The 25,301-nt window shown below is 38.6% G+C and overlaps 2 protein-coding genes across 7 annotated transcripts in view; both read right to left on the bottom strand.

The window, feature by feature from the left end:
• kiaa1109 (KIAA1109 ortholog) overlaps nt 1-1,494 on the bottom strand; it is a 62,500-nt gene extending 61,006 nt beyond the window's left edge. For all 6 annotated transcript variants that reach the window (XM_029493249.1, XM_029493253.1, XM_029493251.1 and 3 more), the window contains exon 1: nt 1,357-1,494. The gene's annotated coding sequence lies outside the window, so the exon portion shown is untranslated. The remainder of the gene's footprint in view (nt 1-1,356) is intronic.
• A 3,603-nt stretch (nt 1,495-5,097) lies between these two features.
• Nucleotides 5,098-19,130, bottom strand: c9orf72 (C9orf72-SMCR8 complex subunit). Its single transcript, XM_029494497.1, has 10 exons — nt 18,997-19,130; nt 17,027-17,525; nt 16,168-16,263; nt 15,482-15,546; nt 14,587-14,659; nt 13,829-13,945; nt 12,588-12,823; nt 12,411-12,468; nt 11,602-11,711; nt 5,098-6,636 (listed from the first exon to the last, which is right to left on the bottom strand). The coding sequence occupies exons 2-10, from the start codon at nt 17,471-17,473 to the stop codon at nt 6,450-6,452; spliced, it is 1,389 nt and encodes a 462-aa protein (XP_029350357.1). The 5' UTR covers nt 17,474-17,525; nt 18,997-19,130; the 3' UTR covers nt 5,098-6,449.
• Between the last annotated feature and the right edge of the window lie 6,171 nt (nt 19,131-25,301).

Genomic DNA, 25,301 nt, shown 5'->3' with positions numbered 1-25,301 from the left:
TAATGGGAAGGATGGCGGAAAGGAGTTTGCTTGTCTTAGTGTGTGTGTGTGTGGACATGAGAGTATGCTGCATGCAAGCTCATGCTTAGAAGTCAAAAGCTTGAATTAAACATACAAACAGACTAACACACACAGACATAAATCCTAGACTAATCCACTTTAAGTAACGTTGGCTGTAAAACCACTGAGATGTAAGCAAATCCAGCATTTCTCTTTATGAAAATTATATCTCTGAGATTCTCTATTTGACAGTTCATTTCACAATGCATGTTAACATTCTGTCTTTAGATTAGATCCAATCCTGTTTATATTCAACCCTTTTCTTATTCAGTCCACCTAAATGGATCACAGCACCTGCATTCCTCGGGCGCAAATCCAGATTTGCTTTGCAGGAATAACTTCTATGGTATAACTTAATACCATGCATGAGTTGTGGATGCACGTTATGCTCCAATCCCAGGAAAATCACTGCAGTTAATGAAAGGTTTTTCACTTTTGGTTTGCACTGTGCAAGGTAACTGTGTCAGCCACAACATCTGCCTATTGTTGGATTGAATTTACAGGGTTACGCTGCCACGAAAATCTGCTGGTTTACTTACACCTGACATTGGCCATAGATTTGTGAACCGTCCGCAAGTCTGTGAGCACACATGACAAACCCAGAGGTTTGTGTGTGCATATATAATATCTACAAAACCAACACACGCTGATCGAAATATCCCAAATTGACCCCAGACCTGTTGTGAATGGCAGGAGACACTTGTCGATCACAGATGTGATTCACTCAGCATCAGTATGAACATGTCAACTCGATAACTTTCGCCTGAGCAGTAAACAAAACGATCAGTGGACAGAGAGCAGTCACTTAGTCATCTCTATTTTTGATTTCAAATTGAACCACTGTAGCCATTGCCGACGCTGTATTTTATCTTGACTCACAGAAAACCGGTCGGGAAGCATGGCCATTGACTAAGTCACTTGTTGCCAGATAGGATCTGAAACCCAGAGCCATACCTGAAACTACCCACACACCCAGCTAATCCTTGATCTTGAGTTATTCCTGGGCATTAACCACACCATTAGTTACAACTGCGAACTGTTGCCTAATGTGTTTTCATCTTTTACTTGTTTGTATCGTTACAGCAAGAGACTGTTGGCCGGTCCAGGCCGGCCAGCCAGTTTCTCTGTTCATGTCGCTTTAGCTTGTGGATAATGCGGTTATTAAGATAACCGCTAAACATCATAACGTTAGCACTGCAGCTAGCTAGCAAGCTGATGACAGCAGGCCGCGCCCTTTAACTTCTCCAAATTGAAACCGGAAAAAAAAACACAAGCATCTTAACTATCGTGAAGTACCTTATTGTCTTCGTTAAGGCATGTGGTTTCATCTTCACTCCAGTTGCTTTGGAGTCGCTGTCCTTTTGTCGTGTCAGACGTGGGCATAGCTAGCATCCTCTGTTGAATATTTACATGGCAGAAGGCCAGCTAACATCTCTTCCGGTTCTGTCGACGGGTGCTTATACAATCCACCAATAGGAAAAAAGGAGCGTAATACACTGACCAATCAGAGGAAAGCGTCGGCCAGGCCACGCACAGTGTTGACAGACAGTTTTTACTACCAATCAACATCAATGTTTTCGTAGTTTAAAGCATCGTTGTAGCTGTTAGGGCCAAAAGGATACTCCTTTTGGAGTATATAGATTTGTAAGGGGGAAAAGACTTGTGGATCACATTATTTTCAATATGCATGATATAATATCCCGAGTTATTTATCTTATTTAATTAATATTATACGAACTGATTGCAGCTTTCCATCTCACTCAGTTAAACCAGACCTCTGACCAGTTTGCTATTATAGACAAAATTCCAGGTCCCAGGATCAGTCTTAACATTGTAATTGTAGTTTCAAGACTTTAGGTTAAAAATGTATTATGCACTGGCGTTGCATTTTGAAATAAAGCCTTTCTCATATGTGTCACATAAGTCATTATACTGTAGTGTAACTGAACCTGATATAAATGTTGGTGAGGAGAACAAAATCGACAGGTTGTGCCATTGTTGATATCTGACAAGATTTTATAATATTCTTTAGCATTTTTGCTACACCAATGTTGTACCTCTAGAAGAGTAGTGTTTTATGATTCCTTATTATCAGTATTGTTTAAAAATGAAAGAAAGAAAAGTAAATCTTTTTTTTTTTTTTGCTTTAGTTAAATGTAAATTGTAAAGATACGTTTCTATTGCAATCAAGCACCAAAGTCAGCTTTGAATATTTTAAATCCTACAAGAGCTACTTATATTGCTTAAACGAGACAAAGACTCCACAACCATAGCAGCTTTGTGACAGTGTTTATTAACCAGAAAAATCATGGTCACCGTTTTAGTTTAGTTTCTGAGGCATTTCACTCAGAACCACAAATGTCAATCCCCTCTGCTGCAATACATGAGAAGTCAGGGATTACCAAAGCCAAACTTCATCCTCTTGGAAGCTTGAGTGTTGATGTTGAGATAGCCGTAAATTAGGAGCAAAGTAGTAAAATCATTCTCCAAGGATTATGTGATTAATTCTGCTTTTCACTGAGGAGGTTTCTGGGGTTATCCAGCAAATGGGGAAAGAATATTGATGCTAAAATCTATTCAAGTCATAAATTACACAATAGTGGAATATGTTTGCATTTGGTCATAGGTTTCAAATACTTGCTATAAAGACACATTTAAAAAGCACAAATCTTACCAGATGTGGGACCTTGGGATCAAGTCTTATCAAATGTGAAGTGTCAGTGAAGGGGTCCTTGGAGGGGTTTGGGACCACTGTTCCAGGTACCATGGGTAATACTTGAGTATTTTTAATACAAAAAACAACAATGTCAATCTCATGGTAACACTAGAAGCAATTGTTCCTTTGGGGACACTGCCTGGGCAAAATTTAGTGGCATCAAATAGTTTTTGAGATGTTTCAGTCTGGGCCAAAGCAGCTGTTACCAATAGCATGGCCAGAAATGCTCTCATGGGTATCAAAGCTCTGTTTCCATTTGAACAATTTCGACAAGTAGTTTCTATGAATAGTCTGCGTCTATCAGTAGTGCTCCTAAAATGCTCAATTGAACACAAATCGGATAATAATGAGGTTTTAAATCACATAGGTGAGAACTCGAGGCACAATGGGTCATTTGAGTTCTGTTGTTGTTCTAAAACAATGAAATGTCAAAGCACCAGAAACAGTAAAAAATAAGGTAAAACATCAACTTTTTGTTATCTCTGAAATGAACCAAACTCCAGGGCACTGTCTAATCGCAGAAGTCGTTGTCATGCCTTCCTCCAGTCACAACAAAGGCTCCCCAAATAACACGGGAGGAGTTGCTCTCACTGAAAAGATGCCAAACACCAGGCTCAGAGCTTTTCCTTGCCAATCAAGCCTTCCCCTCAAGACCAGCCTATTTTGGTTGCGGCTGCATAAGAATCATCTCCCATATGAATTGTTTTCCCATTCTCCTGGATGTTATTTCAACTAAATTCAAGTAGGGAGGTCCTTGTCACAGTGACTCCAGAAATTCCAATTAGTAATTAATACCTCCTTCACTTTTGATTCATTCCCCTCTTTAGAAAAAAAAAAATTAAAAAAATGCAGCAGTTCAAGGCCCCCTAGAGGACACCTAATTATAATCTTAGTGCTTGAGGCGATTATGAGCAGACTACAGCAGCCTTTTTTTTCATACAGTGGTTAAGAGAACGTAGTTTCTACATAGAGACATTTCATATCTTAAAAAGAGTCACCATTACATGCCTCAGTGAGATTTCTAATTATTTCCGCCTGAGTGATAAATTCACTTAAATCTTAATAATTCCAAACCCCACATGACATTTAATGCTATTGAGGAACATCTTGAAGAGGTAGTTAGGATAATATAGAGAGCTTCCATTTTGATCTGATAGTGCATCATATTCAGTGATGTTATATGTGGTGCATTTTCAAGGTTGATTTGGACTAAATGCTACTTTCAATGCTCAGTGCATCCGTCCCAACAGGATGTCTTTTTGCATTGCGACATATGCTTTGCCAAACGTTATGACATGATTTATCAACTGCCTTACATCAAGACACCAAGTGCATGAAGACTAAGGAATGTTTTGCTGTAAAGTATGGAAATACATAAAGTGCATTTGGCACATCCAGTTGCATTAACCTTGGCAAGTATTGTCTTGGGTCAGCCAAAACTGGGCTTCCCAGTAGGGAAGAGAGAGGATGTTGTTTGAGTAAGATTTACATTTTCATTTGTAATGCTGTAAAAGTTGGTGTCTGTGGGTCCAGCTGGCAAGGAGGGATATAAATTCTAGGAAGAGGATTCCAGATACATCTCTGCTCTGTTCTTGACCCCCAAGGAAAACGAATGTATGCTCTATAATTATGCTAGCAGCTGGCCAAACCACATTATTTTGAGCTGAATGCTAATAACAGCCCTGATATGCTGATGCCAGGCAGGCTTCATAAACCCCACATTTTAAATATCAAATAAAGGTAAGACCCGATGAAATAATCATCTGAGTTCCTGTGACTGGTCTTGTTGCTATGAATGGACAGAAACAGATAGTCTGTGATTAAGGGTCGCTGCTGTCGTGACATCAAAAACTGCTGACATCGTGTACAAAATGAGATGTAAAAATGTGTTGTGCAACAAGCATCCATTCAGCCAATCCCACCTGGCGCTGGGAAAGCACAGGGTTCACCCTGGACATGTTGACATACAGAGATGTAAGAAGACAAACAACCGTTTGCACTCATATTCACACCTACAGACACATTAGTCACCGATTACCTAAGCCTGTATATCTTTGGACTGGGAGGACCTGAAGAGAACCCACATGAGCACAGGGAGAACATGCAAACTCCATGCAGAAAAGGCCCAGGCTTGGGGTTTGAAACTTTCTAGCTGTGAGGCAGCAGCAATAGCGCCCATAACACCATGACACTTGCAGAAAAGAAAAAATTACACAATTTTATGGTTTTGTAGTAATTCCATTGTTTATCATTACCTGCATTACATATCTTTCTACAATGCCACTCAGTAATGTAAATAACTTCTTCATAGGGGAATATTTATAAAAATCTTAAAGTAAGGTAAGTAAATTCCTGAATCCCACCTGTTAACCAAGTTGAGAGCAAATTGGTTTGGTAGTTTTTGCATGGTCTGGCTGATAAATTGAAATGTGTCAAACAAAAAGATGGGGTAGTAATGGACACCTTGTCTCCTTAACGCTCATGCTTCTGTTTAACTTTCAGCCTCATGATACAGAGATTAGCTTGATATCTGGCTCTTTATCAGGGCCCCTACAAAATCTAGAGTTGCTGTTTGAGGTTTACAGTCATCTTTTTTTTTTCCAATCAAGTTTTTATTTTATTGCTAGGCATATTTAGTTCTTCTAAGTTTTCAAATTCTAAAGGCAGTCAAAGCAATGTAAAAGTTGCAAGGTTTGTTACGACACTGTTTATTATTCAAACAGACAAAGCCCACAGTTAAAAATAAAGTATTTTGTTATGATAAACATCTGCAAGTGTTAAAAAAAATGTAGTAAAAATGGCACAATATGATCACATCACTATGTCAAAAGGATTTGGATTTTCAGAAGCAGCGATTAGAGCAAATAAACAAAATAGATTGCCTTTATAAAGCTAAATTCTTAATAATCTTTAGAGCAAATAATTCTGTCTTTACTTTGGGAGGGAAAAAATAAAATAAAAATGAGTGCAAACCCATTTAATGCTCAAATGGGAAAAGCTATTTGAAGGGGACACAGCCTGCCTTAAAAAGGGCAGACTGTAATATGATTTTAATTTATAGCTTTTTCCTACTGGATTCCTACTCAAGCTTTTTCTAACATCACCAGATCTGCATCCGTCAACACTCCTCACACACTTCTATCAATGGAATAGTTTAAAACAGGCAACTCACAAGATCAGAAGGTTGAAAGGCCAACCAAGGTTGCTGGCAACACAGGCAGTGAAGACATCAATGACCTGCATTTTCATGAATATAATTTTAATTAAATCATAATTGTCCTAGTGGGCACCTCAGACAGTTTTCACACAATAAATTAATGCAGTCCTTCTATTACCATAAACCATACAATACATGAATAATTCATCCCACAGAGAATAATTTAGGTCTTCTAAAACATTAAACTCACATGCTTAAGGTGATATATCAAAACTCTAATGGCTCAAAACAGCAGTAATGATCAGTCTTTGAAAACTTTCCTTGTACAGGTCAAGACACAAAAGAAAGGTAATGTTCTTTTCATTTCAGGAAAACAGAAAACAAACATTCAGACATGTCTCCTGAATGCGCAATTGCATGCAGTAATGCAACAATGAAACTATTAGAAAAAAACAATACCACATCTTCTGATTTCATTTACCCACTTACGAATAAAGTGCAGGAGAAGAATAACAGTCAGAAGCTCATGAGTACATCCCGTTCCTGCATGCTGGTGTAGAACGGCTTTCCAAACACAAATGAGTGTAATCCCGCCCTCAGCTTTTCAGCGAAGGCCATTATAATGTTCAGGTCTCCCTCCACTGTCAGATCCAGATCCGTCTTTAAATTGCGTAGGGACCGAAATGGCTTCTGCCCTTTTTGCCTGTGAGGAAAGGTGGGGAAGAAGTTGTGACCGTGGTGTAAAGTGTTCACAACCTACAATGCCCAGGGTCAGAGGATTTGCACAGGCACCTCGTTGGATTGCAGCTGTGCACAGGAACGCTATGCTGCAATGAATAATGTATGCTACTGCAGGATGGCAACTGAGCATAAACAGTCTTGTCAAGGCACCTGTAAAATAAAACGGCCTTAGACCTCAGGCTGTTCGCAATACCATAAATAAGACCACTTTTATGCCTTTGCTTGTGTAGTTAGTGTTGTCACTGGTGTGAGACATTTTTGAATTTTTACATTCAAACCATGTGTGCTGGAACCATCTTTGACAAAACCAAAATCAAAGTAATGCTTTGTGAAATCAACAACAACAACGACCACGAGGGGGATATCTGTAGATTACTAAATAAATCAAATCAAGGAATTTCCACTTAAAGAAAAGCCCAAAAGATTAAAAGAGACTATTTATATTCTTTTTTTTTTTTGGGGATATCTTGTCCAATTCCACATTTATTTCCTTAACTAATATCTGACTTGTTGGTTCTGAGGTAAAACATTTCTTGTACTGTTTCTCTAGTTTCCTTTCATTCTGAATCTCAGGCTCAGAGAACTGTGGGGATCAAGCATCACTCATGAGTAAATCTTAGCAAAAATTTTAAGCCTCCCATTCCCTGTTCCTTGAAATTTCATGGTTTAAATGCAACAGAAAATTTTCGAGGTGATGCGGAAAGATGCAATTAGGCACGATTTTTGCTTGAGACTGCGTGTATTGAAACAGTTTGAATTTGAGCAAAGTTTGCACGGTCCTCTGGGTTTTGTGAATCTGTGTTGAACATATAGAGAGGTGAGAAGAAAAAGCAGAGAGATGGATTTGTGACAAGGTTTGAGTTCAACAACAAACTTACATAAAAACACTACGGTCCGTAATTATAAAAGTGTGAATGATGAAAATTGTGACCTCCTCCCATGGGTTTGTCACAGTAACAGCTTTCTCATAACTCTGGGTCATTCATCCCTGACATAACACATTTCCTGTGTGTTGTGTTTAAATCCCTTATTACAATAAAGATGCACTTGGTCAAGCGTTCAAATAGCTTGCCAACGGCAGGAGTTTGAGAAGAAAAATATAGCGTTTGTTGTCTTAGAATGAATGGTTATGTTGGTCCACTGATGGGCCCAGATGGAGGGACTGCTGGGTCACCACAGGGAGGGAGGCATGAAAAAAATTTAGGGGACGTTAAAGCCGCTGCAGACTGCAGAGTCTCTGATGAATTGTAAGGGCTTAAGAAGGTACTAAGAAAGCCAGAAGGTGGTTACTGTAATCCTTATGGGACTAGAGCGTGACTGGACATACAATTATTTCTCGCTCTTCCAATCCAAAAAGGGGGTAAGAAGTGAAATGTGTTTCTGCAACAAATCAAATGACTATAGAAAATAGAAATAGAATATAAATGTAACGATAAAAGTAGTTAAAATAGTGCAGAAAATGTCAGTAAAGGAATGGAATTGACTACATGTGCTGGTCAATGACTGAATGAAAAGCACATTAAAGAAAATGTAGCGTCAGGCCATCAATAGCCACCAAGTCACCTTGCAGCGTAACATGTAGTGTCATTTCTGTGCTTGAGGAGGGGTGGAAGAATGAGAGTTTAATTTTTTTTTTCTCTCAGTGATCAAATGACCATCATAAAAAAGACAATTTTGAGTTTTGAAGGTAATGATGATGCTGATGATGGGGGAAAATGTCATTGTTGGCTTCACTCCAAAGTGTGTTACATCATTTTCTTCCTCAACATATCCATTTTGTGCTCTGTCAGCAGGGAAGATGCCAGGCTCCTCTCAGATGATACTGACAATTCATCATCCTCTGTAACTTAAAAGCCAACCACTTACTGATTTGGCCATGTTCCACCAGACAAATTAGTGCCAGAATCATTTCCCTCTTTTTATGTATCAGCTAATTTTTTTTATTAATTCTTATGTCTAGAAAATTTGAAGAAAAGTGCCAGCCATACCGCAGCATATACTAACGTCTTGCAATTGCTTGACCATTCTGCAAGCTTAATTCTGCTCCGAAAAGATTCAGTGGTTAGAAAATAGCTGATATTTTTAGAAAGGCTGTCTACTCGTATTTTCAGTTGCACACTTTGATAGTCCTTCACCACTGAAAGTATCACTTGATGTTTTATTCTATCTATTGATTTTTCTGCTCGTTATACTCGGCCATAGTACTCTGCTAAAGTTCGACAACAGTCAAACTGATGTCTGTTTCTGGATAATTTTTCAGTATCAAGACGGTGAATCCAATATCCTGCTGCTAAACTCAAGGACAGACTCTTTTGTGCTCTTTATCACAAACACACATTTGCAGGATCGACCCTTTTAAAGGACAAAGTTGAAAGTAGGGCAATACACCTGCAGTTCTTTTACCACACAGAAAAGAACATCTGCTCGTGTGTGGTGGTGCTTTCTCAATAAAAGGGAATGGGCCAGTTAAATCATGACAGTAGACTGCCAGTCTTTCAGAATTTAACGAATGTGATACCATTGGTGAAAAAAAGGGGGACAAAAATAAATTGGTGTAATAAATGCAGCAAGTTATCATATATTCATTAAAAAAAATCCCCAATTGCTTATTACATTAACAATTACTTTCTGTTTGTGACATTTACATGTAGTGAGAAATACCACTGACTTACTCTGTTACTGACACAATTATTATATTACAAATATGCATTTGTTTTTGATGTTTCGTTGCATTTATCAAAGTTCGTTCACAATGGACATCAGTAATACAAGTAGCTGTGTTCTTTGCACTACTTCACTTAGAAAAGTATACTGACAATATTTTTCACTTTCTCTGTGGCTGACACACTGCACTTCGTCTTCATCTGCTCACTCTATATCTGCTTCACACCTCCAGTCAACTGAATCAAAGTTAACTTTCCCACACAGTTCAATGCAATGCACACAGGAATGGCAAAAGGACACAGCTCTCTCCACACAAGCTTACAATGTGTCTCACTGTACATCTACATTGTGGTGTTTGAGATTTCTTTCAGTTGTACCCTCACCTAGGACTAACATATCTAATGCTGTCATTTCCCTATAATTCTGTTTGGTAATGCACCCACAGGGTTGCAGTATACCACTGTACAGCAAGAACCCTGGGGGTAACATTAATAGATGCAGAAAATCGCTGACAGGTTTATTTGACTCCAAACTTCAGACTGTGTTTTACATCTGGCTGCAGAGTATAGGGCTTTAGGCTATTTTTGGCTGGGTCCTATAGGAGTCCAGTGGTGATAAAGCGGTGATGTTACTGTTCAAGCACGGGCAGTGGCTGAGGAGCATTAAACTGAAAGATGAACAACAGCAGACAACAAGTGAAATCTTACATTTTTCTTTAGACTGAGTAGGACTTTCCCTGTTGTCTGTTGGTATTGCAAATGTGAGGATGCTTGCAGCCCTCTGTGTTTCTCACTCAGTGCATTTGTTGATGTTTGTTGATTAGTATAAACCAAGTAGTTGGCTGGACTGTATATGGATGCCAACAGAAGGAAGAGAACCTCATGTTACATGTATTTATCTTAGCAGCCTAGTAACCCAGAAGATTGGGTTAGGGTCAGAAAAATTGAGTAGTACTTCTTATTGACTGAGTCTCATCTCTGTTATAACAAATAAAATACTTTGAGTATATATACTATTATTAGTAAAAGAGAGAGCGGAATCACGAAACATAAACCACAGTGTGCAGGGAGAACAAGAGAGAGGGCAGGAGATGGAAAGGTCATCAGTTACTTTTAAGGTAAATAAAATAAAAGATTTTTATAGTCGACAATAGTATGGCCCTGTAAAATCCGCGATCACGGAATTGCTGACGGAATCATGGAATTAGACATTAAAAACGGAATTCATTATAAATACGGAATAACATATAACACGGAGCTGGCCGACTTTATACGTAAAAGTTGTTGTTTTTTTTTTTTTTCCGGAATAAAAAGGAACATATCTGTCAGGAAAATGCTCCAAGGGGGTCACTTATAATGCACGCTCCCCACCCCTCCATTAACAAATTAATGCAAACGTGAAAGCGGCCATCTGAGACACCGACTAAGTGCTAAGTCAAACGAGAGTCACTCACTGAGTATAATACAAACAGGCTGACGATCATATACTTCAATGGAGATGTCAGTAATCGGTGGAAAACCAAAGAGCATGGGGATAGAAAAAATTAAAACGTTTACAGTGGATTTGATATTTCCACCGAAGTTGTGGAACGTATGTTTCATTGTTTTATTGTTATATTTTCATTTAAACGTGTGGAAGCATTTAAGTTTTCCGTTATAACTGAAGAAATTGTCTATATTTCATTATTTAAAACACTGTCTCAGGGTTAAATTTGCATAAAATGCTAAAAACAGAATTCTCAAAAATTAAAAACTGGGGAATAAACAAATGAACTTGGGAAAAATTAAAATGAAATTTGGGAAAAAATAAAACAGATTTTATAGGGTTGTACAATAGAACTGGCGCTGACTGCAGCATGTTAAGACAACAATAACCAGAGGGCTTTTGATTTGAAGAGGTTACAGGGTGTCAAACTTCCACTCTGTTGTCTGACTACAGGCTCAGAATGACATGGAAACGAGAAGATTCACGGGTAATTCCTCTGAATGAAATTACTCTGTGTGTACACAGAGAGTAGAAAAATCGTGACCAGATGAAGTGCTGAAACTGACTGACTGGTAAATACAAATATGGTTGTTATTTTTTTATCATCAGTTTACAGTGGTTCCACAACAGTTTTCAAATATATTTTCACTTTGACCATATATGCTCCAGCCGGTCAAGCTTAGTTTCTTTCTGTGGTGCAGTGCATTGATGTGTGTAATGGTTTAAAGCTCTCTTTCGTTGTTGTTTGAATCAAAGTCTTATTAGTGACAGCTCTTACGTTTCATCCTCGATGTATTTGAGCAGCGTCAGGGCCTTCCTGTGGAGCAGCAGCAGGAACTGGGACAGGTAGGTGCTCCGTAGGGACAGGCCCGGCTTCAGCATGAACACCTGGGTACGACACAGGATGTCAATTAGTGGTCCAGGCTACAACTCGTCTGGAAATCTCTGGAATAATACACTCCCTCCTCCTCTGTGCTAACCATGGGAAAGAGGCATATTGCTGTTGTCATGACAAAAACTTGTAATAGCACTTCCATGCGAAGGGAAGATAGGTTGTGACCCTTGAGAATCTATATAACAATGGGCTCTAGAAATGACACATGGCACACATGAGGGTTTGTTTGACCTGAAATTGATAACTTTCAACTTCACAATGCTATACATCACTGGATTATGATTACTAGATAAGAGGAAAGCAAGATTTAGTGGAACCAAAAGCCCTTAAACAGCAGCTGGTTGAACCCTGATTTAAATCATCACCAGTTAAGAGCTCATGATTCACAGAGTAAATAATTTAAGAACCTAAAATCATTAAGAACTGTTTATAATAGAAATTAACATGGAAAACTGTGAGAACATCATCAGACTAGTTTACAATTTCAGAACAGATGTGATTCATGACTGTGACTGAAAGTAACCACAGGAACCACAGAGTTTCATTTTGGGTCAGATTCCTGTTTGTGCACAAAGGAAAAGGTTCAAAGAGAGGATGTGAGACACCTATGTAAGGGCTACAGAAATAACTAATTTCATTAAATTTGTGATAGTTTTAGACAAAAAATATTCTTATATTTTTTCTGTGCTTACCTCATCTATAAAGGACTTCACCAAAGTGTCATTATGCGTGACGTCCTGAAATATATTCCTATGATTAGGGGAAAAAATTAAAGGATGGTAGACAAAAGGAAATTAATTACATATGAATAAATATTCTCATTAAAGTTCATGGTACACAGAAACATCAAGGATGAGAGTGCAGCTTACAGGTCAGGTGTGAAGGTTTCATCAGTGTGTATGACTGTGTCAGGGGGGATGTCCTCCTCGCTGTCTGTCTTCCAAAGCGTGCTTAATTCAGACCGCATATAACGCCGCTGGTTGTACGTGTGTTCATGGCACGGAGGCATCTGCTTCACCGTGTTGATGTCAACGTCGATGTGTGTAGTTGGGTATGGTGAGTAGAGCACCTGGCGGAAGGGCAGGACAAAGCTACCTGTGGAGTCCTGGGAATAAAACAGAAAACAAAAACACAAGATGGGGAAACCCCTACTGACAACCTGCCAACTCAAAGCTATTCTTACCACCTGGAGTGATGATTTTTTTATGTGATGTGCGATAGCATGTTCATATTATTCATGTCATGTTCCAAGAATAGAAAGCATAAGAACACACCATGTTTGAATATGAAGGCACACCAGCTATAGGAAGAATGGCACAAAGCAGCCACATATAAAGTAATAAATAAATATGTACAATAATAAGTAAATAATAAGTAAATAAATAAATAGGGAACATCAGAGCAGAAACATCCTAAATCAATGTGTGCAAAAAAGCATCAATAAACCTTGGAATCGCTGCAAGCAGCATTCCTTTTTTTGCTGTTTCTTTGAGCAGGTATTCTTTGTTTCATGCTGCCTTTCGCAGGGAAGTCAAATATAACATCCTGTAGCCCCACAATACACCCAGTCTATATCATACTGATTCTAAGTGAATGAACCAACAAGATCTACCAAGCTTTCTGTATCTGTTCTCATTCTGCTCCTGCTGTCTTGTTGTCCATGTTGCTGTATAGCCCTTCCTGCCTCACAGAGGGGCGGTGCATACTCTGACTTCTCTAAAACCTAATTTTCAGTTCTGCACTTGGCCCTTCCTAATAATTCAGAAGTTTTATGCCTGTTAAAACAAAACAGAAAAAAAGCAGCAAGAGATGCAGGAAATGAAAACCAATGAAGCGAAAATTTTAATTTACATAGTACAGTTGTCTAAATTGAAATATAAACTTTGCGAGTAATGATTTTATAAGTGATGTTCCATATGTTATATTAGATCTACGTTATCTGCAGCGTGGAAAAAATAATCTTGCTGCAACAGTTTTAGGACTAAAAAAAGAAATCAGGTCAGAACTAAAGACTTGGTATGATCAAAGAGGCACATCCAACAAAAAACAAAAGCCAGACTTAATGAAATCACATTAATCCCATTATTCTGTACGGGGAACTGGGGCCTACCTTGAGCAGGCCCTGAACAAAAAGCCCTGTGTCGTATTTGAAAGAAGAGTCCACCTTGCAGAGACGGGAGCACTTCCTCTCTACTGAGGTAAGGAAGAGGCATAGAGTCCGAACAATCTGTGAGAAAACAGATTTGTCAAAACAAACACAGTGACAGTTGAATTTGATTAGAGACTAACTATTCCCTCTGAAAAAGCTACAACCTACTGAGTATGGGTGTCCATTTGAATAAGATGGGCCTTTTGATTTTAATCAGAATACTGCTGGTTAAGAATGCGTGGCCAGCAGCTCAATGAGCACTAAATATACTTAAGATGCAATGATTTTACTCTAGACGTTAATCCAGCATTAGATTTAAGGTTAAGATGCAGGCAAAAGTATAGATTCAATTAGTGCTAAATTAAGGCCTCAAGCCGAAAAAAAAAAAAAAAAAAAAAACAACAAATTAAAACTTGTAGCTACCTCTAACTGCAGGCAAATGCCCTGCTATATCAGTTTTCTTCTGCTCAGTTACTGGGCACAAACTATGTCTTAATATAAGAAAGAAAAATGCTCACTTTGCATATCTTACATATTATATGTAAGATACAACTCCAAATGCATGGAAACAGCTGCAACAGTACGCTGTTGTTCCCAAGGTCAAGGTATATACATGAAGACATCATCAAAGCCACAACAGCAACATTCATCAATACATTTTCTGTTATATAGGTGATACACATTTCATCAGTGTGCAGCCACTAATCTGTTCAATTTACCTTATTCACTTTCTCTGAGTTGCTTCCAACTACTATTGAACAGCCACAAGTTTGCAGATGAGAGCTGATGGCCCTGAACCAAAGACACAAAGACATGCAAATAAGAGCCAATTAGCTTTATTAGCATTACTCCTATTATCGCTGACAGCTTTTAGGAATAATTGTTGAGGCACTGGAACAAATGAGTCTGATAAACATTAGGACACTTAAGGAGGATGAATCTGTTATCTTTCTGTGGGCAAGTTACATTAGCCCATCCATTCACTGGGGGGGGGCGCTTCCCATCTGACACTGAGTGACGGTGAGGTACACGCTCACTAGTTTAGAGTCAAAAGTTTACCAACGCAGCATGTGGGTTAACCCTAACCCTTTTATACTATGACAGAAGAATGCACCAAATTAGGTTTGATGCCAGAACCATCTTAATGTGGGGCAACAATGCTAACCACTGCACCTCAGAATCATTAATTTCATTAATCTAACCATCTCCTTATGTATATAAATGCCCTTTAATCAAATTTTGAATCTTTTTAATTTTTTTGTCTGGTCGGAAAAAAACAAAGAGCAATTTTCCACAATATTGTAACCTGACCTAAAATACTGTAACATCACAGCATGGCTGTCATATGAATATGAATATGAATTGCAGTTTTCTGATACTTTGTCATCTCCACAGAAAGCTGAGCTAATTCTGTTCATCGCTGAGCAATTGGGAGTGTCACTGCTGAAATGGACTTTCTGGACTCTCAACACTAAACTGCAATTTAGCTTTCATCCTTTCTCTGGAGGGAACCATGCCTAAGTGGAGAGCCATTACTCATCATTGGAAGGTTGATGGGTGTTAAATGGGCATTGTTTATCATCTGTCTCCATTTTCCTGTACAGGAGTGCTTACTTGTGGAGGAAATCCTCGTGGCAGCTGTCCCCAATGTCATCATCATTTAGCACGGTGTCTCTTATCTGCTCAGCAGGAGCGAAACAAATGAGTCATTTTTAACATTGGTCTCAACGAAAACAAAAGTGCTGATGGGCACATTTCGATATTCCCATGAAAATTAGATGCAAAAGAGGAAACAGCAAGGCGGATTCTGGGGAGCTTCTTCATATCTATTTTTTGTTACATTTACATATCAGAAGGGAACAAATCTGTTGAATCACACTGGGTGATAATCCAGGCAGAGAACCTGGATAATTCAAGCCTTTTGGAAATAGAGAATGAAAGAATGAAACAAGGCGAATATGACAAAGTTAGAGACGGAGGTTTTTGTTCAGAAATTTAACTGATTAATACACTCAGTTCAATTTCTGAACAAAAACCTCCAAATGCAACCCAGTGCTTTTCATATTCCTGCTGCTATGATGTCTACATAATTTATCAACACTTTATCAGTTCTCCCTTCGCTTTAAAATAGTTTGGTTGCAAAATAAACAAGAGAATTTGGAGCAATAACAGCCACCATTATAATTGCAAAGTTTTTAATTATGTCTCCGTCTGATTTAACTATGTAACACAACTGATGTTTCTTTTTTCATTTTACGGTTTTTTCAAAGTGCTTGTGTGTGTGTCTGCATAGTGCTCACATCTATATCTTCTGGCACACTGTGTGTCTTCATAGAAGCCAACAGCTCCATGATGGGGACAATCTCCAAGCTCAGCACTGAGATGATGTTGTAGCCCTGGGAAAAACAAAAAAAAAAAAAAAAACAGTGAACTGAAGCACTGCACAAATACTAGGACAACTCAGTGAGAAGACACCAACAATCGTCTTTATCATTACTTGAATTCATTACTCATTTGTCAGTGCACACCCTGTACGGCGCCTCATTCTAAAAAGAAGAAAACAAGAAAAATAAAAAAACTAATAAAAAAAAACTTTGTTTATGTCAAAACACGTTTCGGTTTGAAAATTATTTATTTTAGACAAAAAAAATGTTAGCAACTTGAAGATGAACAACAGTCAGGGTTTTTGGCAGCAATACTTTCCAGTAGTCCTGATAGCTTTAGCCGTTTTTGAAAACCTTCTAAAATATTTATGTCAGTATTTCAGTCTGACAAGAGGAGGACAGTAAAGTGAATAAATCTGAGTGCAGTATCATAATGCAGAACATGAATAGGTCTATATATAACAATGTGCTGTATTTTGAAGCCTCCATCATTATCTCCTCACTAACTAACTCTCGGAGGTCTCAGATGTCATTAGTTAACTTGCTCCTCTGTATGGGGAGACTGCAGCATTATTATTCTGTCACTGTTGTTGCAATCCCAAACAGATGAAACAGGGGTGATAGTTTACCTCATATCCTTCTGAAATAAAGAGTTTAGGCTACAAAAGGTTTTAAAGCATGTTTTGTGTTTTGAGTGGAGAGATCATGTATTGGATTTTATCTCTACAGATACAGAATATGTCCAGAAGTGAGATGTAAAGAGGTCTAAAGTCACCTTCTGCATCCAGATACGCCCCTTGCGGATGACATGTTTGAGTCTCTCCACACAGATGGTGTGCAGAGGTAGATAGAAGGCCAGCTCTGTCTGAGGTAAAATGATTGATAAGGCACATGTGTTCTTGTCCCCTTTCAGCTCGCCATCAAAGATGAGAGACACAATGATGACGCCCTTTTCTGCTAGGACAAAGAACTTCACATCCACAGCACCGCACTCAGCGCTACGCAAGATCTCCCCATTAAGTGTATGATTGGCCAAAAAGGTGACCTCTCCATCGCTGAGGAACATTGATTGGTCACCCTTTGGCGCCCAGATGTGGCGCACACGTGGACCCAGGATGTTGTCCCAGTAGGCAAAGGTGGCAGCCAGTAATGGACTTTCTCCCTCCACTGCTACTTCCGATTTTGCCACAGCAGGTGACTGGGGTGGACAGCCAGAAGACATTGCAGTGTTTCGGAAATGTCACTGTCCCCTCTAAAACTGAGCGATAGTCAACCTAAATTAACACACAAACACACACACACAAAAAAAAAAAACAAAAAACAGTGGTTGTGTTTATGGTACCAGCAAATCACATGATTGACGAAGTAGTAATATAATGTAGAAACAGTTGAACTTTTACTGCATCAATCAAATATCACAAACCATAGCCTATGCTGCAGTTGCACAATTATCAGAAATAACCCTTTAGAGTTACATAAAAGCATACTAAAAAATCTAGTAACTTAAATAATAATAATAATAATAATTAACCAATGTATTGGGCCAACATTTGCCATTTTTTAATATATCGACATCAGTCAATTTAAAGTTAGGCAAGTGCAGGGGCAGCTGCGTGTTATTATAAACCAAACACAAATGTTGCTGATTGCTCGTGTGTTGGCAGCACTACTATTATTTATTTTTTATATATTTTATATTTTTCAGTTTGATTGATTTTTATTTATAAAGTTGTATTTACTTTATTTAAATGTATATTTAAGTTTACACATATATTCCAACAAATTTGAAAAATTCTGCTTGATAAATGCTCTAAACTTTTATGTAAATGACTGACAGTTTTTTTTTTTGTAATTACCTGTTTTAAATATTTCATACTTAGTCAATTCATTGATCTGTTTGGTTAACTTTATGGTTCAAGTCAGCATTCAATAAAAGAAACGTTGTGCACCCCTTTATTATTAGTTTGACATTTTAGCATGCAAATAAAGCAAACTTTTAGATATCGGCCCTAAAAATCGGCTGACCCTGACCTCTAAACGTCGACATGGGTTGTAGAAAAACCCATATTGGTTGATCTGTAATAATAATAGTCTGCAGCAAAGAAAGTGATTTGTTTTTATCTTTGAGCTAGCTGACAATGTCCAGTGTGACAAGTATGAGTACGTCATAGTAAATTAATGCAGGTCTTCAACCAAACTCCACTCAAAGCTGTGGCGTTTCTTAACTTACATACATGTTTTACCAAGCACATTTATGAAAGACTCACCCCAAAACACATGATGAGGGTTAGGGTGATGATAGCTGGAGTCATTTGATACATTCGGACTATACTGAATTTGTGTTGTTCTTCTTTTTTTTTTTAACTTCTAGCCTGCCTCAATAATTGAGAGCAATATATCTGAAGGCTTCAGACGTATCTAAATCCCATAAATTCAGCAGTTCTTATGCTGTATTCACCGGCATCCCTTCACGATTGAGGATTTGTAGTAGTCCTGTTAACCTGAATCTCGGTGCATCAGCGACTTATGAATATGAAATGGCATGTTTGCAGTGAAGACGTAAACAGACGCCGGTCTTCAAGCGTAAAGGCAAAATCAGTAAGGCGTGAGGGACGAAGTAACGACAATGTTATTATTTTACCAGCCAAAAATGCTAGTAGTAACGCTAGCCAGGCTAGCTCGCTAACCAGGGTTAGCCAAACCATCCTTGGCATAAAGTAGGGAGTGACAGATCCCTCGACTTACCCGTTCGTCTTTTTTGGGGTATAACACGCGTTTCTAGATGAAATTCATCCCTCCATTCGTTTCTCTTTCACTTTTCCTGTCACGGCATGTGACACTTAAACGGTGGTTAACAGGCAGCAGTTTTGTTGTCTTGAGAACACTTCCGCCTACGTCAGCCCCTACGTCACCTGTTGACCGGGGGCGGGGCACAGCGCCATCTAGTGAACGAAGTGCTGAATTGGACGGTGAGTCCATGATGTCATTTTTATTCCCGGCGACCACCTGACAGAAAATGATTTATTTAAATTCATGTCATGGCAAATTGTCGTGTTTGCCGTTTCATTTCTTTGGTCTGGGATTTTTTGGTGAGACCTAATAAATGGCAGCCCACTCCAATCAGGAAGGCCCAACACTGTTCTTCTCCTCATCCCTATAAAAATCACACCACAAAGCAAAGACATCTCCCACGAGAACCTGGCAGACTGCAGGCCAAGAGAGCCTGCAGATAGGTGTTCATGTGATCGAGTTTTCCCTCTGGATAAATTTGATGTGGGGAGATGTTTTCCAAAAGATAGCCAGCTACCCACAGCTCTTAAAATAATCAAGAAAAAAAACTTCCTCTGCATATTTATGCACACTAGCACATACGCCTAATTCACAATTTGATACACAACTGTCTCAGCATGACACTAATGAGACGGCTAACACCGTCGTCTCTAATGGTCTCATCAGCAATTCAGAGAGCGAACTGCTCCAGCAAATAGTCGGCTTTAATTATGTAACACAATTACACCTTACTGCTGAGAATGGTAAACTCAGCTGTGCCACCATGAAGTCCAATCACAGCCCCCAGAGTAGTTTCTCCTTCAGTGTTTGACTGCAGTTTCTTTTGTGGAGTGTTGTAATGAAGTGGTAACCGCTTGGGCTGAAAAATTAAAACAAAAGTTCCAAATGAAAAACTGCTGTTCCTGACAAGGCCACCAATTTACAGAAGGAAAACAAGCACACAACCTGTTCCAAAAATTTTGTTTTCCCCTTTTTGGCAACTGAATGCCAGCAAGTTTGGTAATGGTTAAGTGCAAAAACTGTGTTGTAGAAAGATGCCAATTAGCAATTACTCAATTAGCAGGGAATTCAGTGGAGCCAGGCACTCTGAGCTTGCCTCTCTTCATAAACCTGTAGGCGACAACACAGAGGCTATAACTATCTTCATATGAACCGACGAACCATACTCGGTGTGTTTGTAGTGCTGGGGAATTATCAGAATCCAAACCAGAAATTGTCTGTTCATCCCCAGGGGAAATTCTGCATGAGGATTCATCACTGAATTGACCAGCAGAAAGCGAGGAAGTCCGTTCTTTCTTTTTTTTTTTTTTTTTTTTTTGAGGTGAGTTAAATTCTAGCATTAATTAATTCATATGATAGCATTTATTAATGTCTGCACTCGCCTTGCACTGGCTTGGTAGCTCAGCCATTTAACTAGCTAATTGGCCAACAAATAAGGAAAGCCTTCAGCTTCATGCGCCTAGACACCCAATGGTGCTAATGGGCGTGCATGATTTATGAACGTATTACACTGGAAATAAATAATGAAATAAATTGTTTGAGACCTGCTTGAGACATGCTCTATACGGAAAGTGCTATATACATTAAATTACATTAGATTTGATTTGAGTGCACACCCCACCTCTTTCGCCATTTTTGGATTTAACAACAATCAGATGTCAATCATTAGAGTTAGGCATTGCCCAGATAGCAATGGCAGAGCAGACCACTGGAGCTTCTCAACTACACCTCATAAACCTAATGCCATAGAGGTTTTGCTCATTTTTATAGTCATGGTTGTTATAAAAGATGGTAAATGCCATTGAGTTTAAAAGGTTTAGCCCATAATGAGGCATAGGTTTATAAAAGGAACTATCCTTTTATAAACCTATGCCTCATTATGGGCTAAACCTTTTAAATAATTTAAACATAACAATCTATTTTTAAAATGTATTTTTTGTAAAATTTTGATCATATATTGAATAGATACATAAATCAATATAATTGGTGAACTTTATTAGTGCTGGTAAATGGATTTTATTTTACCAACAATGAACTTTAATTATCTTCTGACTCTCTATTCATTTAGAAATTGTCCTCCATACATTGATATTGGTGGAGCAAACATGTTAATGTGGCGAGGATTAATTTTGCACAGAGAAAGGAGGAATTACAGGGTTGCTGTCTCTGAATGTACAGGACGAAAACCTTATCAGAATTATACTGAAAAGTCGTCAAATTAACAAATTTGGCTGCTATTATTTATTTTTATCCATATGAATGCCTGGCCTTCTCTGTGTCCTGTCAGTATTTAGTTTCCATTGTCAGCCCTTCTCTCAATGACTGAATGTCCATGAGCCACATGAACCTAATCCACTGCCAGCCACTTTTTTTTTTCTTCTCCCTATTGGGCTTAGCATCAGTACACATGGACAATGTGTGGATGGCAGCTAGTCCGCTGAAAAAAGTTGGCAGACCTTTTCAAGGTCACTGACCGTCTGTCAGCTGCCCTGAATTGTGTACCTCGTGGCTGGCTCAATAATGTGACTGCACTCCGCACTGCAGCCTCACGACTGCAACAGATGTGAGCAGCTGATTTCAGCAAAGTCTTCACACAAAAGAGGCAAAAGAGGGAAAATTCTCATCAATTATCAATAGCATATTTGTAAAACAACTTTTTAAAACATTAATGTGATATGTGATTAAGCTGCGTTTTTTCTTTTCTTTTCTTTTTTTTTTTTTTGCGATTTCTTCTTGTCGTCACATGAAATCAGGTCTTATTAACACGTCTTTAATTATCTCTGCCCTGATGAAGACCCTGCAAAGTAGACAGTTGTGTTCATATTCACCCCCTAAATGATACCAGATAAAAAGGATTTTAATGTAACTCATCATCTTACTTTACATAAAAGTGCCTCAAGACTTTTTCTCTTCCTATTATAATTCTTTTCATCTTTAAGAGTACCTTAAGGTTACGAGATTATTTGTAGAACAATTACCTCGATTATTTGGGTCAAGAACAAGATCAGAATGAATTTTATGTTTATTTGGGATTAATGCTGCCTTATCAGCACTTCCAGTACAGTCCTGTAGTATGTCGGTAACATGATGATTTAGAGTCAAAACTACATTACATAGATTGGATTTACCTTTTCAGGCACTTTGTGGCTGGATACCACCACTAAGATGCAATCAGACTCTCTAACTACCCACAGTCAGAACAACCACAACCAATAACCCATTTACTGGCACCGCCAGCACACTGTAATTGTATTACTATGTTGCTTGCAGGTTTCCTTTGCACTAGGACCAACGCTTATACAGTCATATATGTCATCCACAATTTCCTTGTGTTTCTAAATACAACTTTTTAGAGGTCTCTTGCTTCTCAGTGGCTAAATAGATCAGATCTGAAATATTAAAGTCACAAATCTTCAGTTAAATTGATGCAAACCAAGAACTCTCTGACTGTACAATACTGCTAAATAATGCATTGGCCAAGATATAGATAGTCTCTTTCTAAATGGGAAACCTTGGTCGTTGGAGTTGAAAGGAAATATTTTTACCACACACCACCTCCATACAAGCACAATGTGTCATTAGCAATTCTGTTTTTGTGAAGATTAAACAAATGCTTTCGAGATGCAGGAAAATTTCCTTTCTCTTTACTTTCTTTTCTCTTATTCCTGCTAGGCTAAGTGGACCCAACTCTTCAAGCAGTAGCTGCATATTTATCATACAAATATCATATCAAGTCTATCTATCTACTCTCAGCAGGAAAACAAAGCAAGTATATCTCCCAAGATGTCAGCTTGTTCCCTTAACAAATCTGCATTTGAAAGCTGTTCCTAAAAATAACAGCTCTTGTATCAAAGCTTTTGATTTCCAAGTTTCTGATCATAGTTTTTGTTTTGTCTGTTTTCATGTTTTCATGAATGGAAATTTGAAAGATTTTACATACGTGGTAGGATATAGAATGAGATATACATATAGACAAAATCTAATCAGTCTTACTCTGCCTCTAAAACTGGTTAGTTGCCTCCCTTTGCACTTTCAACACTCTCCCCGATCCTTCAACTCCTGGATTCACCTTTCACCTCTCACGCTATCTACAACTTTTTCTGCCTCCCAGATTTGTTGGACGGCTGGACTCTGGTCTTTCTGGCTTTCTGGCTTCAGACCTCTGAGTTTTATTAGATCACGTGCCCTACTGAGTGGGAAAAAATATGTCACTGCTTCCTTTTTTACCATTCACAGCTCACTTTGATGAAAGCGAAAAACTTGACTGAAATGTGCCCAGTGTTTGATGCTAATACACCCAGAGCAAAGTAAATTGCTACACCTGCAAAACAGAGGCATGCTATCTTCGTCTTTGTAAGGACGGTACCATTGCCGATGTGCATATTTGCTCCAAATTGCACTGTGTTTTACAAAGCTGCTATCATGGGTGCAGACCTTTTACACCAAAATCAGAAATGGCATTAATTGTAATCTGTGGACAGCCATGTAACTGGCAGGCTGCGTTTTACTTTGACTAAAACGAGAAAGCTTGTGATAAAACTCGATGACATTTTTAGGTTAACTTTCATTAATCACATTACACTGAAATAAATGACATTGCCATTGACAAAGTTTTAAGAGAAGTCTGTTCATTTTCCAGCCTTGATGATAATCTAGTCATTTACTAGCATCTCTATTAGTCATTTCAAATGAATCTATAATGTGTTTGGAAAAGTAAATACCTCATGAAATGCTAATATAATTAATTGGGGATTATTAGCACAAAGGGCTAAATTGGATGACTGAACTGCGATCTGCACTAAAAGCTCTGAGGTTATGGAGTATGTGACTGTGTCTCTGTATCTGTGGTTCACTTCATTAGCATCTCCATTTTTGCTTGGGGAGAGGTAATTGAGAGCAGCGACAGCCCAGCATCACTTTTCATCCGACACTAGACAGACGGATGGGCTCCTGTTTCCAGTTCAGGCCTGGCAGCCCGATACCCACCGCCACCATCCATTAGTATAAGTTTAACAGCTGTTCATTCCCCACCAACCTACATGGCCACAGGAAATGGGGCAAAACTGCCCTCAGAGCAGCCTCCAGGGCCTCCATGGATCTTTGCTTACCTCATTCTGCCACGATACTCCAAACTCTCTCTGAAATAAAATATCGTCTGTGTTGGTGGTGCAGCGGGATGCACTGAATACAGGCTGTGCTGGAATGACATTTAAGATTAAACAACATAACACAACACTGACATGAATACACATGGCAAATAGAGTGGAAAGAAGAAGGAAACTCTTCCAGATGAATCATATAAGTATGATCATGAAAATCCAAAGCCTACCATGCTCATGATCGTTTTCAGTTTAGGCTGATCATGCCAATTCTAATTGCGCCTCAATTTTATTTATTTCTTTTAAAGTAAGCAAAAGATGGACATGCTACAGGGCCATAATATGTGCAGTCCCTTTGTGGGGTTTCAAAGCATTCTCCAGGTTTGAAACAAGGCACAACAGCGGTCTGTGTTGCCATTCAAAGGGGGAACTTCAAAGGACCTCATTTTCTCTTGCCCAGCTGCACTGTAGCTCACTACCACAGGCCAATCATTATAATGAGATTTAAAAAAAAAAAAATACTTTGGAAAAGACAGCTGAACAGACTGCTGCAAAGAATCTCTCAAATGCCCTTTCAGAGGTTGATCATGAGATGTTACCATGATCAATGAGAAAAGCTTTAATAGATTGTGTAGTTGCTTTCTGAGTAGCAATACTAGAGGCTTTCAGTAGGTGCATACTGGCCCAGAGATCCTACTGCAAAATGAATAATTGAAGAACAGAACACAGTCTTAGGAAATTGTCAAAACAATAAAAAGAATCCCAGGCTGCTCAATGTTATCTGACAGACATGATAAATGCTTCTAATGATATCAGACTATTAAATATCACATTACACAAACCTTAAAAATGAACATGTTTCCCAAATGCTTGGCTGTATGGATACAAATTACCTGTGCTTTCGGTATCAGCAGTGGATCAGTAGCCAAAGACCATTGTCGGCAAAATGTGATTTTTTTTTTTTAATCTCCACTGACATTCTGAATAATTAAAACTTAGTGAAACATTTCACCTTAAACATGGTTTCATCAGGTTGACGAGCTATGAGGACAGTGCAGGTCAGCCCGTCTTTGATTTTTAATGCATCGCTTCAGGTTTGATCAGTTCCCACTTCAAATGCACACAGATGTCACATGGACACCAGTGGGATTTTCATGGTCT

Source organism: Echeneis naucrates, chromosome 22 (assembly GCF_900963305.1).
Source record: "Echeneis naucrates chromosome 22, fEcheNa1.1, whole genome shotgun sequence".
Taxonomy (NCBI): domain Eukaryota; kingdom Metazoa; phylum Chordata; class Actinopteri; order Carangiformes; family Echeneidae; genus Echeneis; species Echeneis naucrates.
Note: the sequence above shows the minus strand (reverse complement) of the source record. Positions and strands in the feature narration are given on the sequence as shown.

Coding starts and splice junctions, on each gene's coding strand:
- c9orf72 (XM_029494497.1), bottom strand. CDS start 17,473: ATGTCTTCTGGCTGTCCACCCCAGTCACCTGCTGTGGCAAAATCGGAA. Junction 16,264..17,026: donor GGCGTATCTGGATGCAGAAG/GTGACTTTAGAC, acceptor TGTTTTTCCCAG/GGCTACAACATCATCTCAGT. Junction 11,712..12,410: donor TGAAGTCCTTTATAGATGAG/GTAAGCACAGAA, acceptor TGTCGTACCCAG/GTGTTCATGCTGAAGCCGGG.